Consider the following 18,046-nt stretch of genomic DNA (forward strand, 5'->3'; position numbering starts at 1 on the left):
CAGTGCCACAGGCCCTGCAAGGGATAGCCATTCAGAGAGATTATTCTGTTACACAGAACCCTGTCACTCTTTCCCTGGGACCATGGAGTGAACTCCCTGAAGCGGGGTATGACGGGGGTGCGTTTTATCTAGTCATAGGGGTAGATAAAGCAGGGACAGATCCAGTAGGGATAATTCGGGTGAACTTATTCAATCCAAGACCTAAACCGATAGGGAACGACACTGCAATGAATCTCATAGAGCAAATGGACCCCCTAGAGACAGCTACTTACAAGGATTCAGAAGAGACATGGCTTGTTGCCACAGATTACACTAGATTAAAACCCCAAGAGTTAATAGAGCGGGCCACAGGTTTTGGTGATAGGAATCTTTGGTTAGATTGGGTGGCTCAAAATGCTAAAGAGCAGGAAGTGGTTGATTGTGTTGCTTGTGCTACAGCTCGACCTCGTCTGTTCACTGAACCCGCTCCTCTGTATCCAGAGGATGAGTGGGGTTATAGTTGTATGCTGAGATTAACTAGAGAGGCGGTGAACACAGGTAACTGCACCACTTTGTCAGGTTTATATCCGCCAATTGATAAACGTACACAACCAGGTTCATTCACACCTAAACGAGATAATTATACATGTTTTGAGTTCTCTACAGACAGCGTGAGATATACGTTAGGAAGGATTGATCCAAGCTGGTGTCAGAGGACGATCCCAGGTAGGACTACTAATAATGTAAGTGACCCAACCACAATCATAGGCACCTGGGCAAGGGGTGGGCTATATTATTATTGTGGGCAGTACACCCTTTTGGTGCAGGTTCCCCTGGGGAGTGTGGGAACATGTGCTCTGGTGCGCCTAGGTGCACCGTTGATGCTTATAGGAAGTAGAGTAGAAACAGTTTCACAGCAGGACACGGGTGTGTTGACAGCCAGACGTAGGAGAGATACAAGGGGTACGCACAAATATGACCCAAGATGGGACTCGCCAACCTGGATTGACTCAATAGGAGTACCCAGGGGAGTTCCAGATGAGTATAAGTTAGTTAATCAGATAGCGGCCGGCTTTGAAAGTGTGTTTTTATGGATAACTCCAAATAAAAATGTTGATCGCATTAATTATGTGCATTATAATGTGCTGAGACTCTCTAATCTTACTAGGGACGCAGTGGAAGGCCTTGCGGAACAATTAGGTCCGACGTCTTTGATGGGAGTCCAAAATCGAATGGCTCTGGACATGTTGTTGGCTGAGAAGGGTGGAGTATGTGCAATGTTTGGTGACATGTGCTGCACCTTTATTCCCAACAATACTGCTCCAGACGGAACGGTCACTCGGGCGCTGGAGAATCTGAAAACGTTATCTAGAACCATGCATGAGCAATCAGGTGTGAACACGGGGCTGGGAGACTGGATCACATCTGTCTTTGGGCAATGGAAGGGTGTGTTTATGTCTGCCATGTTTTCTCTTATAGTTTTTCTAGGTATATTGATGATCGGATGTTGTCTCATTCCTCTGGTAAGGCGAGTGTTGGTAAAACTGGTAAGCAGGGCCCTAGACTCTGGTTCAGCTGGTTCAGCTGGTCCGGGGTATATGATGCCGTTGCGAGAAGCCGCCTGGACGGAGGAGTGAAACAAATTCGGGTAAAGGTTGGCCGATGGCCAAAGAGGAGGAGTGTGGACAAGAGATATTTTATTTGGTATTCTCATGGTGACAATTTATAATCAGAACTATCATTGATCAATCATTCATCATTGTTGAACCAGTTGACAGAATAATCTCTGAATTATATCTATGGTAATCTGACCAAAATATTAATGTATGCATATTATCATCACTTTAATTAGTCTATTGTTGTTCTCTATTATTCTATCTGCTTAAGCTGTTGCAAATGGTATCCATATCATTGTATCCACACCTCTCGAAGCTGTGGGTCCAGTAGGGCCTTCTACATTCACTTACACACATATTCAGGCCTACACCAACATGCACATAGAGAGTCATGGAAAGTACGCACGTTCACTCCTGCACGTACTAAGAACAGGGAGGTCGTCTCAGGACAATCTCTCGGTTGGACACACAGTCTCACAAAACTGCACAACATATCACACACTTGTTTGTCTCGAAAGTAGTATTGGATGCCTATATAAGGAGAACTTTGGAACTGTTATCATTTCCAGTAAGATCTAGCTGTGACGTCATCAGGGTAATATAAGGATGGGGAGCGGTCTGCTCGTTGAAGATTGTAAGATTGTTGTTGCAAGTTTCTTCCCACACTCTGCGCAAGTGTGTAAATAAAGATCACTATTTTTGGCACCTACCTGGACTCAGTCTGCTTACTTCTCTTGCCCAAATCGAACGAGTTTTCAACACCTGCATTTGTATAGCGCTTTTCTAGTCCCTAAGGACTCCAAAGCGCTTCACACTACATTCAGTCATTCACCCATTCACACACACATTCACACACTGGCAATGGCAAGCTACATTGTAGCCACAGCTGCCCTGGGGCGTACTGACCTCTTTTTGTCCTCAGACTGCCTTGTGAATTGTGTTTCTGACAGATCATGCATGTTCTCACAAATTCTTTTACTGAAGTTTCGAAATTTAGAGTGTAAAAGTGTGTATTAATGATCTGTATTTTTTAGTTGTTCTCCACACCTTAACCATTTCTTCTGTTCTGTGGTTGGTGCTGCTTTTTGTTCATCCTTAAGTACGTCAAGTGGTATTTGCATGGTGGATGCAGACATTAATGTGTCTACAGTTTGTTGTGCGGCTAACTTAGCTGCTTGATCTGCAAAGTTATTACCTTTAGTTATTTCTGATTTATCTTTCTGATGTGCAGCACATTTACATAATGCTAACTGTTTTGGCAATATTATTACTTCTAATAGTGTCTTCAGAAGATTTCCGTGTTGTATTGGGTGTCCAGTAAATGTAATCATTCCTCTGTTCTGCCAAATTGATGTACTGCTGAAAAAACATACTAACTGTCTGTGTATATATTTATATCTTGGCCTGCGTGCAGTTCACATGCACGTATTACTGCTTTGAGTTCTGCACTTTGAGCTGAGTATGAGGATGTGAGCGGTTTCGCTTCTATGACTCTGTCTGCTGTAGTTACTGCATAACCTACACAGTTTTGTCCTAGGCAAAAATGTCAGCGAAACCAGGTTGTGGTGTGCTGTGAATGTCAGCACGTGGCTTTGTTTCCTCGTCTAATTTTTGCATACAGCAGTGTGGATGACCTTCTTCGGGTGAGGCCAAAAGTGTGCTTGGGTTCGGCTGACCACACTTCTCGATTTTAATGTGTGATTGCGACAGTAAGATTCCAACATATGAGAGTTGTCTCGTATGTGTGAGGTAGGACAGATTGGCTTGGAGTAAAGTTGAAGTTACCGCGTGTGGTACTCTGATGATTAAAGTGTGCCCTAAAACAATGTCAGCTGACTTTTTTACTGCCTCTGCTGCGGCTGCACAGGCTTGCACATACGTGGGAAGGCCTGACACAACAGTGTCTAATTTGCACATGTAAGTAGAAAGGCTATTTTCAAGTTACTGAATGCTTTTTCTGTGTTATTTCTTTGTAGATGCAACACTACATTTTTACTTAAGGCATTTTAGGCAATTTCTATTTTTTCAAAGAATTCATACATGTCACACATCTTACATATTTCAAACTTTTAAGTTAGGAAAAAAACTTTGCATTTCTTACAGCTCACAGCTCACAGCTCTAAAACTAGGCATTAGTAAATCATATGCCTAATCATTATGTGTCACTGTGATCCACAAGTATGATCACAAATTTGTTTTTCAAACCAACAAAACAAACAAACAAAAACAAAAAACAAGTTGCTGATGGCATGAACGCTTTACACACATGAGTCAGGACACAAAAAGAAAAAAGCTGCTGTCAAAAACAAAGCAGAAGTGTGAGGAAAAAAACTGAGCTCACAGACAGCTGCATGTGTGAGCTTTTAATATCATGCAGCTTCTGCTCCAAAAAACAAATAAAAAAAATGTGTAACATGCTCATCAGCTTAGTAGTGTCGACATATTTAATTCAGCTTCTCAATCTTGTAGCTTTAGCTGTTGTATACAGTGTTTAGCTTATTAGTTGTTATTATAGGTGTGCTCTATATCTCAGCAATGTCTCATCTAGGATGACAGGTTTTCTACCAGGTCAAGTGCCTCTATGCACCTGATTAGTTTAGATATTTTCTTCATCTCATATGTCATTATACTGAATTTGAGCAAACCTTAAGCTTGACGCAGACTACTTCTTAACAATTATCCACCTCACATCATAACTGACTAAGGTGCCTCTTCATATTAATATTATGTCATTACTAATGTTATCATCTTTTTTTTATATAACAGCAATAGTATATTATAATATTTTTTAGTGTATACCACTACACTACTAATATACAACAACTTATTATAATATTTCATTTATATTTTATTATGTATCCATCAAGGGCTGCGGGTGATCTGCAGTTTCACCCTTTCCCAAGCTGGAGACATTTCCCTTTTCACACACTTTCCTTGGCTGAACAATGACACAACCTTAATATACCTTATGCATCTCACATTTCATTTAATATATTTTCATGTGAATTATCTGCTTTCATTCATTCTATTCATTCTGAGCATGGACGTCATCCCAACTATGTTTCATTGTTAATACCAGTTTACAGGTTGTTATCCTTCCTATTATTAGTTTGAATACATTAAAGATAAGCTCTAATTTAATTTTGCCTTTTGTGTATTTTATTTTGTTCTTCTTGTATTTATATCTATTCAGTCGGGTCTGTTTCCAACCCTTTTTAAACTACTTTAAACTACTTTGATCTCTAGTTTTTCACTTGATGAGGGATTATTATGTTCTTCCTAATATGGGTGAGTGTATAACGGAAGTACTCCGGAAGTGTGTATCGGATTCCATATGTGTGACTAATCACGTCCTGTGTGAAAAAAATTGTTTTCTCCCTTAGAGGGAGGGGGGTCTGTGGAGGGAGGAGAATAAAAAACGGGGAGGGCCAGCACTTTTCTATGCACAGACAACATGGAGCCTTTCATTCTGCAGCCCTGCGTTCCTCTGTACTTGGACGGGGAAGAGATCTGCTCTCCCGAGGCCGTAAGCATGGGAGGCAGCAGCGGCGAGTGGTCCTCATCGGCTATTAGTGACACCCCCGTCACTGTCTACAGTACCAGATCAGAAGCAACCAATGCTCCGCGGAAAGAAGGGAGAAACAAGAGCGTCTTCATGTTCCGCAGCCAGATACCGGCTCCGAGGAGCTTGCAGGGAGAATGGCCTCTACCATTCGAGGGGTGTGGAAAGTGGGGCTACGTCTTCAAATATGACATATTTATGATTGAAGGCCTCAGCCTAGACCTTCTGACTCTACCAGAAATACTCCGGAAGTGTCTAGTCGTTTTCAGACGTGTGTAATATGTTCCATAAGCATGAGGGGAGGGGTATGGTTCCTGGGGGGATCAGAGAGGGAGGGGTTCGTGAGGCATGGGGGTGACTCAGCAGATTTCTGTTGAGTCAGTGCTGTATAGAGAGACAGAGCGGAAGTTAGTTTTCCACAGAAAACTCATAGTTTGAATTCTGTTTATATATTACGACAATTTTCTCAGTAAAGAACTATTTGTTTTTACAATAGCGGATGTAATTTTACTTTCTTATATTACAGGCACAATAAAATAAAACTTTTAAGATTATCCAACTAGTAATGGATTACATATCTTTTGCGAGATCTCGCAAAAGTTTTAGCCGCATTCTTTCCGTTAGCTTCGAGCTAATGGGAGGTCGAGACCTACTACAGCCGGGAGGAACACCGCTTTCCCGGCACATCGTGCCTCGACCTCCCGGTCGGCTTCGAGCCGGCGTCCGAAGAATGCGGCTAAAACTTTTGCGAGATCTCGCAAAAGTTTTGCGAGATCCCGAGTTTGTTTTGCGAGATCTCGCAAAAGTTTTGCGAGATCCCGAGTTTGTTTTGCGAGAGCTCGCAAAAGTTTTGCGAGATCCCGAGTTTGTTTTGCGAGAGCTCGCAAAAGTTTTGCGAGATCCCGAGTTAGTTTTGCGAGATCTCGCAAAAGTCCGTCTTAATTTTTTTTTTCTCCCATGTCCCCTGCGGGGCTCCGTAACATACATAGTGCCGGGTGGAGGTAAGCTACACCTGCGCTTGTAATGGAAAAGAAGAGTGACTTCCTATTGCCTGTAGAGAACCATTTCTTTAAATAGTATTTTATTTTCTTAATAAAAAACCTTTAAGATTATCAGCCTAGCAACAAATTGCATTTTTATAGAGTGGGGTGGAGGCAGGCTACACCATCGCTTGTAATGAAAAGAAGAACTTTCTATCTGCTTGTAACCTACAGGTGGCAGCGCAATGGACGCATAGTCACTGAGCTCTGCTTCAACTGATCTAAATTACGGCCTCCAGACTCGAAAGTAATAACGTCAGCTCTTTCAATAAGGTATGAAAAAGGGAAAATCTAAAAGAGGACAGAAAAATACTAACCAGTCGAAGATTGAGGAGGCAAAGATCCAAGAAAGAATGGAACCACAAGACAAGGAAGACGGCGGCTGCTTGCCACTTAGCCACGAGCCAGCGTTGTCTGAGTCTGGGGGAGATAACATTATCCTCCGGGAGATCGCAAAAGTGTCCAAGGAGCTTGGCATCTTTAAAGACAAAGTCCAAGAATCATTGTTGGGACTCAAGGAGGACATTGGCAAAAAGCTGGCAGACGAGTTGGCAGTGTTTAAACAGGAACTAAACCAAAAGCTACTCGAATGTGCAGCCACACAGCAGTCACAGGGTAAGACCATTGCGGAGGCAGAGGGACGTATAGCCGAGATAGAGGAGAGTGGAATGGTGACGAAAGAGGCCCTACTCGTTTTATTGAAAGGACAACGCGAGCTTCGAGAAAAGGTTATTGACTTGGAGAGCAGATCCAGGAGGAACAATATTCGAATTCACGGCGTACCCGTGGACTCAGAGGGCGAGTCAATAATTGCCTTCGTACAAGATCTGCTTCAGAAAGAACTGCCTCTACCCGAAGGTATGCCCCTCCAGATCCAGCGAGCGCATAGAGCCCTGTCACGTAAGCCTGGGCCAGACGCGACACCGAGATCTATAATCATCAACTTCCTTCAGTTCGATGTAAAAGAGATGGTCCTTAGGCTTGCCTGGAAGAAAAAAGTGTTGCTGGGAAACAAGCAGATTTTCTTCGACCATGACTACGCCTATGAAGTCATGGAGAAACGCAAATCTTACATGGGAATAAAAAAGGCACTAAAAGAGAGGAACATTCGGTTCCAAATGCCCTTCGTGTGGATCCGTATCTACTGGAGCACCGGTCCACGGTCTTACGAGGACGCAGAGGACGCAGCGGAGGAACTGAGAGCACGGGGCATAGAGGTGGTCCCCACACGCGCAAACTTGGGACCCAGCACCGAAGAGAAAGTATGTAACGCATTTTCATGGCACGGAGTGGATATGGAGAGGGACAGAGGGCCACGAATGGAAACTCGAGTCCGACGCAAACTGTGGGAATATAGAAGAGACTACTAAATATGAATGACAAGGAGGATAGGAGCTACACTCACAGGCAAGCAGTCTAAATAAGAAGGTAATATGCTCTATTTGGTTTCATTGTGTCCAAGTCGGTATGTTGATAGTTCAGTTGATCAGATTTAAAAGTTACCATATATGTTGGACTCATCTAGTGTAAGTGGGATGTACCAGTTGGACAGTCGCCACAACACTAGGGAGAGCCCCCACCGTATGGTGGGTCCTTTCTCTCCTCTCTCCAACAGGGACCTAAAGGGGTCGAATGATCCTGAGTATATGGGCGACTCTATATTGGTTCTATTGTTTTTGTGTACTTATCTTAGTTTTGTGTTAACAGTGGGGGCACAATGTTTTATTTCAGTGACATTTGGAATGCACATTCATGGTTCTGTCTGGCGTTATAATAAAGCCAAATGTTAAAGGTACTCTCACTTAATGTAAATGGACTCCAAAGCCCGACAAAGCAGGGAAAAATTCTTAGTAAACTGAAAAGAGAGGATATTGATGTGGCATTTCTACAAGAGACACATTTGGTGGGCCTTGAGCACGAGACACTTAGGAGACAAGGTTTCTGTCATGGTCCCCGCACCTCGCCAGCTGACAGCAGTCAGGCGCTTTGTTTTGTTTATTCTCCTCTGCTCTCCCTTTCTCTCTCGTCCTCTCCCACTCTCTCTTTCTCCTGCCGGGGCGGAGCTCAGTATGGGCTCCTGCTCCTGGCCCACGCACCTGGAGATGATCAGCACACCTGCCGCTGATTATGAGAATTGGAGTCCTACTTAAGATGGCGAGTCTGCTCTACTCGTCGCTGGATCGTTGAGCCATCAGCGTCAGTCGTCCTGCACTCTGCAAAGTTTGTTCGTGAGTACGTCTGAACCAGGAGACTAACTGTTTCTCTGTGTATAGATTTCCCCTGGACCTGTTTTCCCTGTGCACGGTGACTGAGCGTGAGCAAGAGTGATAGAGGAAAGAAGAGGAGCTGTGTGTGGTTGCGAGGGCTGTATGGAAATCTCCCCTCCCTGGACTCCTGCCCCTTTCACTCCCGGACCCTGGAACCCCGGCCCCTTTTCCCCAGACACCGTTGTGTGTGTATATATATTTCACCGTGGAGAACACTGTAAATAAATTCACTTTTGATTTGAAGAAACTTGTGGTCTGCGCCTGAGTCCGCTCCACTAATCGTGACAGTTTCAAGCACGCTTATTACTCTTCAAATTGTTTAAGACATACGAAAGGGGTGGTTATTTTAATATCAGGGAGGGTCATTTTTGAACACTTTGCTACAATTAGGGATAGAGAAGGCAGATTTATCCTGGTACAGGGCAAATTGGATGGGGAATTGATCATGTTCTATAATGTTTATATTCCTCCAGCTTCCACATTTGATTTCTATAGGCAAGTACTCAAGAAAGTAGTGACAGAGGCACAGGGATTACTTGTCTGTGGAGGAGACCTTAATATTACATTAAAACCACATTTGGACGCATCGGGGAAGAGAATATCTCAATCACAAAAACTAACTAGAAAACTGAACCTTCTGATAGAGGAGATGGGATTGGTGGATACTTGGAGGCATCTTAATCCAACGGCAAGGAACTATACTTACTATTCATCTCCACATGCAACTTATTCGAGAATCGACTACTTCCTCACTTTTGGTACTGATATGAACAGAATACATGAGTGCCATATTGGGCCAATGGACTTTTCTGATCACTGCCCTCTATATTTATCTTTAAACTCTACTCAAAGGAGAAAAATAACCAACTGGAAATTAAATTCTAGTATACTGAATGAACGGACATGTGAACAGTTGACAAAAGACATTGCTGAATACATGGAATTCAATGATAAAGATGAGTTACCCCCACCGATTTTATGGGATGCGTGCAAAGCAGTGATGAGAGGAAAAGTTATTGCTATAACCTCCAATATTAAAAAAAACAAAGTTGTAAGATTCCAGAAGTTGTAGTCGGAACTATTACAATTAGAGGCCACACATAAAAATACTATTGATACTAAGACAAAATTAGAAATGGCAAAGAAGAGAAATCTAATTAATGAGATATACACTCATGACATCCAAACTAAATTAATGTTGACCAAACAAAGATATTATGAGGGGGGAACTAAATATATGAATCAATTGGCATATAGATTAAGAAAACAACAAGCAGACAGAACAATATACAGGATAAGGGACCCAGAAACTAAAATGGAAATGCAGGGTATAGAGGAAATTAAGGATTGCTTTAAGAGATACTATGAAAAACTATATTCACAACCACCCACAAACGACGATGATCGAATGGAGAGTTTGCTTGACATGTTACACCTCCCTAAACTTACAGTAGAAGAAAACAAATCATTAGTGAAGCAAATTACAAGGGAAGAACTTCACTTGGCGATTGGAAAACTTAAGGCAAACAAATCTCCAGGTACAGATGGTTTTACTGCGGAGTGGTACAAGAAATTAAGGGAACCTCTGACTCCGGTCTTACTTAAAACATTTAATTGGCTACTTACGAAGGGAGAAGCACCCTCCTCATGGAACCAAGCCATAATTTCTGTTATACCTAAAGATGATAAAGACAAACTAGAATGTTCCAACTACAGGCCAATAAGAGTATTAAATGTAGATTACAAATTGTTTACGTCAATCATAAGACGGAGACTTGAAGGGATCATCCCAAGGATAATAAACCTAGATCAAACTGGATTTGTTAGGTTGCGCCAAACCCATGATAGTGTTAAGAGAACTCTCCAAATTATTAGACATATTAATTTAAATAAAATACCAGCTATATTATTGAGTCTAGATGCTGAAAAAGCTTTCGACTCTGTGAGATGGGAATTTTTATTCCAAGCAATGCTTAGATTTGGGTCTAATGGGTCCATCATCACTATATTGAGGGCCTTGTATAATAGCCCAACTGCAAAAATAAAGATTAACGGTGAACTTTCAGATGCTTTTAAACTTGAAAGGTCCACAAGACAAGGATGCCCACTGGGTCCACTCTTATTTGCTATTTTTATAGAGCCATTGGCTCAAAGGATTAGGCAGAAAGGTAACATAAAAGGGATTAATATTGCTGGAAGTGAGCAGAAATTGGCCTTGTTTGCAGATGATAGTTTGGTTTACTTATCAAAACCTACTGAATCACTTATGGAGCTCATGTCAGTGTTAAAGGAGTATGGGCTATACTCGGGATATAAATTGAATATACAAAAAACGCAAGTCTGGGCATAAACTTATCAATGGATATAACCAGTTTGGAAGAAATCAACTACCCCCTACTTAAAAAAGATATCATGCTAGATATTAGCAGATGGTCATTGATCCCTTATCTAAGCATCTCTTCTAGAGTGGACATCATAAAAAATGAATATGCTCCCAAAGATACTGTACTTATTCCAGTCTGTTTCTATAGAAAACCCCGATAGATACTTTGTAGAGTGGGATAGGATCCTCTCAAGATTTATATGGGCGGGTAAAACAGCCAAGAGTTAAGTTCAAAACACTTCAGCTTCCCAAAGATAAAGGAGAGGATTAGGCCTCCCTTGCCTACAGGACTACTACAGGGCAACACAAATAAGAAATCTGGTGGGCTGGTGTAAACCCGGATACTGTTCAAGATGGAAGGAAGTGGAATTGTCCTTGGGAGGTAACTTCCCTGTCGGGGCACTGATAGGAGATCCTTCAGAGTTACGACTCCTGGGAGACCCGGGCAACCCTTGGATAGTAAGTTCAATAAAAATATGGGAAAGAGTACTTAAAAAGTACCAATTAAACCAGAGGGCCAGATTCCTTAAATGGTTTGCATATGACCCAGAATTTTTGCCTAGTAAGATCGACTCGACTGTATTTCGAATGTATTTCGTTATTTTATTACCCCAGCCCAAAAATCCAATTATTCTCAGAACTCGGTCTTACTTAAAAAATTAAAACACCCTCGGATGGTCTTGTTTTACACACACACATCGCGGGTCAAGAAGGAGTCAACAAACCGCTCTAATTATTATCAGTATTTCTTAATGCTTATAACCTACAGTGCGCCCACATCGTATGTGTAAAGGAAGCCTTAGTGGAAAAAAGCATCGCGCCCGTATTCAGAACTCCCAAATCCCAAATATTTGTATTAAAACACCCTGATGAGGTATTTTGGTTTTGTGCAGCCACTCCTTATCAGACCAAAAGTAAAGAGTTTTTCTTCATTATTTTGAGCTACTTTTACAACAGGTTCTCTCAATAGACAGAAACCCTCAAAGAAAACGACCTTATTTTACGCACGGCAACAAGGAGTCAGACGACCGCCGATTCATCCCGGTAAATTGCCTCCGAGAGATTAGGATGCTTCCTCCGTCTCGTACCATAAGCGTATGAGAAAAAAACCCCATTATTTTGGTAAGAGGGAGAGAGAGAGAGAGAGAGAGAGAATCGATCAAACTTTTCTACAACACGTTATACCACTCCGGGCCAGGGGGGCGATATAGCACAGACCGGCTGGATGACTACGCCGGATGGAAGCATAACCGGAAGCGTGGCAGCGAGTTTCCCTTTGACCTTCATCCTGCTCCATGATCAGCTGTTAACACTTTCCTCAATATTGCTGTAATGTAACAACAAAGTTAGTTTTTTAAGATCAGACAGGTCGCAAAACATTCCTTACACGCAGTCGCTGTATAAGCATCTGTGGCACAAATAGGCTTCAGGGACTGACTTGTTTTTTAGAACTGACCTTTGACACTTGGATGTTGGCTTAATTTTTTTACACAAAGAGAAATTTGACCCTAATAATAAAAAAACACGATACTGTGGTGAATACTTACCTCAACTTTGATGGGTTTTTTCTCAGCTATTTATTTAGAAAAAAGTAAAACACGTTACAAGGACACAATGCACATTGCAGAGTACATGAATGGGAATTCCTCCTCTCTATACTTTCACTCCTCCCTAACAAATGCCAAGTCATCATCTCTATATTGTGTGTCCCACTTTTCGAGTTTCATTGAAGTGTGCCCAAGTGCACAAGATGTAAAACACTGTATTAGTTTTATAAGTCCCCGTCCCATATTTTTATTGAACTTACTATCCAAGGGTTGCCCGGGTCTCCCAGGAGTCGTAACTCTGAAGGATCTCCTATCAGTGCCCCGACAGGGAAGTTACCTCCCAAGGACAATTCCACTTCCTTCCATCTTGAACAGTATCCGGGTTTACACCAGCCCACCAGATTTCTTATTTGTGTTGCCCTGTAGTAGTCCTGTAGGCAAGGGAGGCCTAATCCTCTCCTTTATCTTTGGGAAGCTGAAGTGTTTTGAACTTAACTCTTGGCTGTTTTACCCGCCCATATAAATCTTGAGAGGATCCTATCCCACTCTACAAAGTATCTATCAGGGTTTTCTATAGAAACAGACTGGAATAAGTACAGTATCTTTGGGAGCATATTCATTTTTTATGATGTCCACTCTAGAAGAGATGCTTAGATAAGGGATCAATGACCATCTGCTAATATCTAGCATGATATCTTTTTTAAGTAGGGGGTAGTTGATTTCTTCCAAACTGGTTATATCCATTGATAAGTTTATGCCCAGACTTGCGTTTTTTGTATATTCAATTTATATCCCGAGTATAGCCCATACTCCTTTAACACTGACATGAGCTCCATAAGTGATTCAGTAGGTTTTGATAAGTAAACCAAACTATCATCTGCAAACAAGGCCAATTTCTGCTCACTTCCAGCAATATTAATCCCTTTTATGTTACCTTTCTGCCTAATCCTTTGAGCCAATGGCTCTATAAAAATAGCAAATAAGAGTGGACTCAGTGGGCATCCTTGTCTTGTGGACCTTTCAAGTTTAAAAGCATCTGAAAGTTCACCGTTAATCTTTATTTTTGCAGTTGGGCTATTATACAAGGCCCTCAATATAGTGATGATGGACCCATTAGACCCAAATCTAAGCATTGCTTGGAATAAAAATTCCCATCTCACAGAGTCGAAAGCTTTTTCAGCATCTAGACTCAATAATATAGCTGGTATTTTATTTAAATTAATATGTCTAATAATTTGGAGAGTTCTCTTAACACTATCATGGGTTTGGCGCAACCTAACAAATCCAGTTTGATCTAGGTTTATTATCCTTGGGATGATCCCTTCAAGTCTCCGTCTTATGATTGACGTAAACAATTTGTAATCTACATTTAATACTCTTATTGGCCTGTAGTTGGAACATTCTAGTTTGTCTTTATCATCTTTAGGTATAACAGAAATTATGGCTTGGTTCCATGAGGAGGGTGCTTCTCCCTTCGTAAGTAGCCAATTAAATGTTTTAAGTAAGACCGGAGTCAGAGGTTCCCTTAATTTCTTGTACCACTCCGCAGTAAAACCATCTGTACCTGGAGATTTGTTTGCCTTAAGTTTTCCAATCGCCAAGTGAAGTTCTTCCCTTGTAATTTGCTTCACTAATGATTTGTTTTCTTCTACTGTAAGTTTAGGGAGGTGTAACATGTCAAGCAAACTCTCCATTCGATCATCGTCGTTTGTGGGTGGTTGTGAATATAGTTTTTCATAGTATCTCTTAAAGCAATCCTTAATTTCCTCTATACCCTGCATTTCCATTTTAGTTTCTGGGTCCCTTATCCTGTATATTGTTCTGTCTGCTTGTTGTTTTCTTAATCTATATGCCAATTGATTCATATATTTAGTTCCCCCCTCATAATATCTTTGTTTGGTCAACATTAATTTAGTTTGGATGTCATGAGTGTATATCTCATTAATTAGACTTCTCTTCTTTGCCATTTCTAATTTTGTCTTAGTATCAATAGTATTTTTATGTGTGGCCTCTAATTGTAATAGTTCCGACTACAACTTCTGGAATCTTACAACTTTGTTTTTTTTAATATTGGAGGTTATAGCAATAACTTTTCCTCTCATCACTGCTTTGCACGCATCCCATAAAATCAGTGGGGGTAACTCATCTTTATCATTGAATTCCATGTATTCAGCAATGTCTTTTGTCAACTGTTCACATGTCCGTTCATTCAGTATACTAGAATTTAATTTCCAGTTGGTTATTTTTCTCCTTTGAGTAGAGTTTAAAGATAAATATAGAGGGCAGTGATCAGAAAAGTCCATTGGCCCAATATGGCACTCATGTATTCTGTTCATATCAGTACCAAAAGTGAGGAAGTAGTCGATTCTCGAATAAGTTGCATGTGGAGATGAATAGTAAGTATAGTTCCTTGCCGTTGGATTAAGATGCCTTCAAGTATCCACCAATCCCATCTCCTCTATCAGAAGGTTCAGTTTTCTAGTTAGTTTTTGTGATTGAGATATTCTCTTCCCCGATGCGTCCAAATGTGGTTTTAATGTAATATTAAGGTCTCCTCCACAGACAAGTAATCCCTGTGCCTCTGTCACTACTTTCTTGAGTACTTGCCTATAGAAATCAAATGTGGAAGCTGGAGGAATATAAACATTATAGAACATGATCAATTCCCCATCCAATTTGCCCTGTACCAGGATAAATCTGCCTTCTCTATCCCTAATTGTAGCAAAGTGTTCAAAAATGACCCTCCCTGATATTAAAATAACCACCCCTTTCGTATGTCTTAAACAATTTGAAGAGTAATAAGCGTGCTTGAAACTGTCACGATTAGTGGAGCGGACTCAGGCGCAGACCACAAGTTTCTTCAAATCAAAAGTGAATTTATTTACAGTGTTCTCCACGGTGAAATATATATACACACACAACGGTGTCTGGGGAAAAGGGGCCGGGGTTCCAGGGTCCGGGAGTGAAAGGGGCAGGAGTCCAGGGAGGGGAGATTTCCATACAGCCCTCGCAACCACACACAGCTCCTCTTCTTTCCTCTATCATTCTTGCTCACGCTCAGTCACCGTGCACAGGGAAAACAGGTCCAGGGGAAATCTATACACAGAGAAACAGTTAGTCTCCTGGTTCAGACGTACTCACGAACAAACTTTGCAGAGTGCAGGACGACTGACGCTGATGGCTCAACGATCCAGCGACGAGTAGAGCAGACTCGCCATCTTAAGTAGGACTCCAATTCTCATAATCAGCGGCAGGTGTGCTGATCATCTCCAGGTGCGTGGGCCAGGAGCAGGAGCCCATACTGAGCTCCGCCCCGGCAGGAGAAAGAGAGAGTGGGAGAGGACGAGAGAGAAAGGGAGAGCAGAGGAGAATAAACAAAACAAAGCGCCTGACTGCTGTCAGCTGGCGAGGTGCGGGGACCATGACAGAAACCTTGTCTCCTAAGTGTCTCGTGCTCAAGGCCCACCAAATGTGTCTCTTGTAGAAATGCCACATCAATATCCTCTCTTTTCAGTTTACTAAGAATTTTTCCCTGCTTTGTCGGGCTTTGGAGTCCATTTACATTAAGTGAGAGTACCTTTAACATTTGGCTTTATTATAACGCCAGACAGAACCATGAATGTGCATTCCAAATGTCACTGAAATAAAACATTGTGCCCCCACTGTTAACACAAAACTAAGATAAGTACACAAAAACAATAGAACCAATATAGAGTCGCCCATATACTCAGGATCATTCGACCCCTTTAGGTCCCTGTTGGAGAGAGGAGAGAAAGGACCCACCATACGGTGGGGGCTCTCCCTAGTGTTGTGGCGACTGTCCAACTGGTACATCCCACTTACACTAGATGAGTCCAACATATATGGTAACTTTTAAATCTGATCAACTGAACTATCAACATACCGACTTGGACACAATGAAACCAAATAGAGCATATTACCTTCTTATTTAGACTGCTTGCCTGTGAGTGTAGCTCCTATCCTCCTTGTCATTCATATTTAGTAGTCTCTTCTATATTCCCACAGTTTGCGTCGGACTCGAGTTTCCATTCGTGGCCCTCTGTCTCTCTCCATATCCACTCCGTGCCATGAAAATGCGTTACATACTTTCTCTTCGGTGCTGGGTCCCAAGTTTGTGCGTGTGGGGACCACCTCTATGCCCCGTGCTCTCAGTTCCTCCGCTGCGTCCTCTGCGTCCTCGTAAGACCGTGGACCGGTGCTCCAGTAGATACGGATCCACACGAAGGGCATTTGGAACCGAATGTTCCTCTCTTTTAGTGCCTTTTTTATTCCCATGTAAGATTTGCGTTTCTCCATGACTTCATAGGCGTAGTCATGGTCGAAGAAAATCTGCTTGTTTCCCAGCAACACTTTTTTCTTCCAGGCAAGCCTAAGGACCATCTCTTTTACATCGAACTGAAGGAAGTTGATGATTATAGATCTCGGTGTCGCGTCTGGCCCAGGCTTACATGACAGGGCTCTATGCGCTCGCTGGATCTGGAGGGGCATACCTTCGGGTAGAGGCAGTTCTTTCTGAAGCAGATCTTGTACGAAGGCAATTATTGACTCGCCCTCTGAGTCCACGGGTACGCCGTGAATTCGAATATTGTTCCTCCTGGATCTGCTCTCCAAGTCAATAACCTTTTCTCGAAGCTCGCGTTGTCCTTTCAATAAAACGAGTAGGGCCTCTTTCGTCACCATTCCACTCTCCTCTATCTCGGCTATACGTCCCTCTGCCTCCGCAATGGTCTTACCCTGTGACTGCTGTGTGGCTGCACATTCGAGTAGCTTTTGGTTTAGTTCCTGTTTAAACACTGCCAACTCGTCTGCCAGCTTTTTGCCAATGTCCTCCTTGAGTCCCAACAATGATTCTTGGACTTTGTCTTTAAAGATGCCAAGCTCCTTGGACACTTTTGCGATCTCCCGGAGGATAATGTTATCTCCCCCAGACTCAGACAACGCTGGCTCGTGGCTAAGTGGCAAGCAGCCGCCGTCTTCCTTGTCTTGTGGTTCCATTCTTTCTTGGATCTTTGCCTCCTCAATCTTCGACTGGTTAGTATTTTTCTGTCCTCTTTTAGATTTTCCCTTTTTCATACCTTATTGAAAGAGCTGACGTTATTACTTTCGAGTCTGGAGGCCGTAATTTAGATCAGTTGAAGCAGAGCTCAGTGACTATGCGTCCATTGCGCTGCCACCTGTAGGTTACAAGCAGATAGAAAGTTCTTCTTTTCATTACAAGCGATGGTGTAGCCTGCCTCCACCCCACTCTATAAAAATGCAATTTGTTGCTAGGCTGATAATCTTAAAGGTTTTTTATTAAGAAAATAAAATACTATTTAAAGAAATGGTTCTCTACAGGCAATAGGAAGTCACTCTTCTTTTCCATTACAAGCGCAGGTGTAGCTTACCTCCACCCGGCACTATGTATGTTACGGAGCCCCGCAGGGGACATGGGAGAAAAAAAAAATTAAGACGGACTTTTGCGAGATCTCGCAAAACTAACTCGGGATCTCGCAAAACTTTTGCGAGCTCTCGCAAAACAAACTCGGGATCTCGCAAAACTTTTGCGAGCTCTCGCAAAACAAACTCGGGATCTCGCAAAACTTTTGCGAGCTCTCGCAAAACAAACTCGGGATCTCGCAAAACTTTTGC

The 18,046-nt window shown here is 42.2% G+C and overlaps 1 protein-coding gene across 1 annotated transcript; it reads left to right on the top strand.

Annotated features, from left to right (window-relative positions):
- The first annotated feature begins 2,362 nt into the window (after positions 1-2,362).
- On the top strand, positions 2,363-9,851 carry LOC146389340 (uncharacterized). The gene is made up of 2 exons (XM_084927182.1): positions 2,363-8,393; positions 8,471-9,851. Exon 1 carries the CDS (start codon positions 6,473-6,475, stop codon positions 7,565-7,567), a length of 1,095 nt encoding a protein of 364 aa, XP_084783308.1. The 5' UTR covers positions 2,363-6,472; the 3' UTR covers positions 7,568-8,393; positions 8,471-9,851.
- The last annotated feature ends 8,195 nt before the right edge of the window (positions 9,852-18,046 follow it).

Source organism: Perissodus microlepis, chromosome 4, assembly GCF_051167445.1.
Source record: "Perissodus microlepis isolate ML-2025 ecotype Zambia chromosome 4, ASM5116744v1, whole genome shotgun sequence".
Taxonomy (NCBI): domain Eukaryota; kingdom Metazoa; phylum Chordata; class Actinopteri; order Cichliformes; family Cichlidae; genus Perissodus; species Perissodus microlepis.

What these genes read in the sequence shown, in the direction of transcription:
- LOC146389340 (XM_084927182.1), top strand. Translation starts at nt 6,473, where the DNA reads ATGAAAAAGGGAAAATCTAAAAGAGGACAGAAAAATACTAACCAGTCG.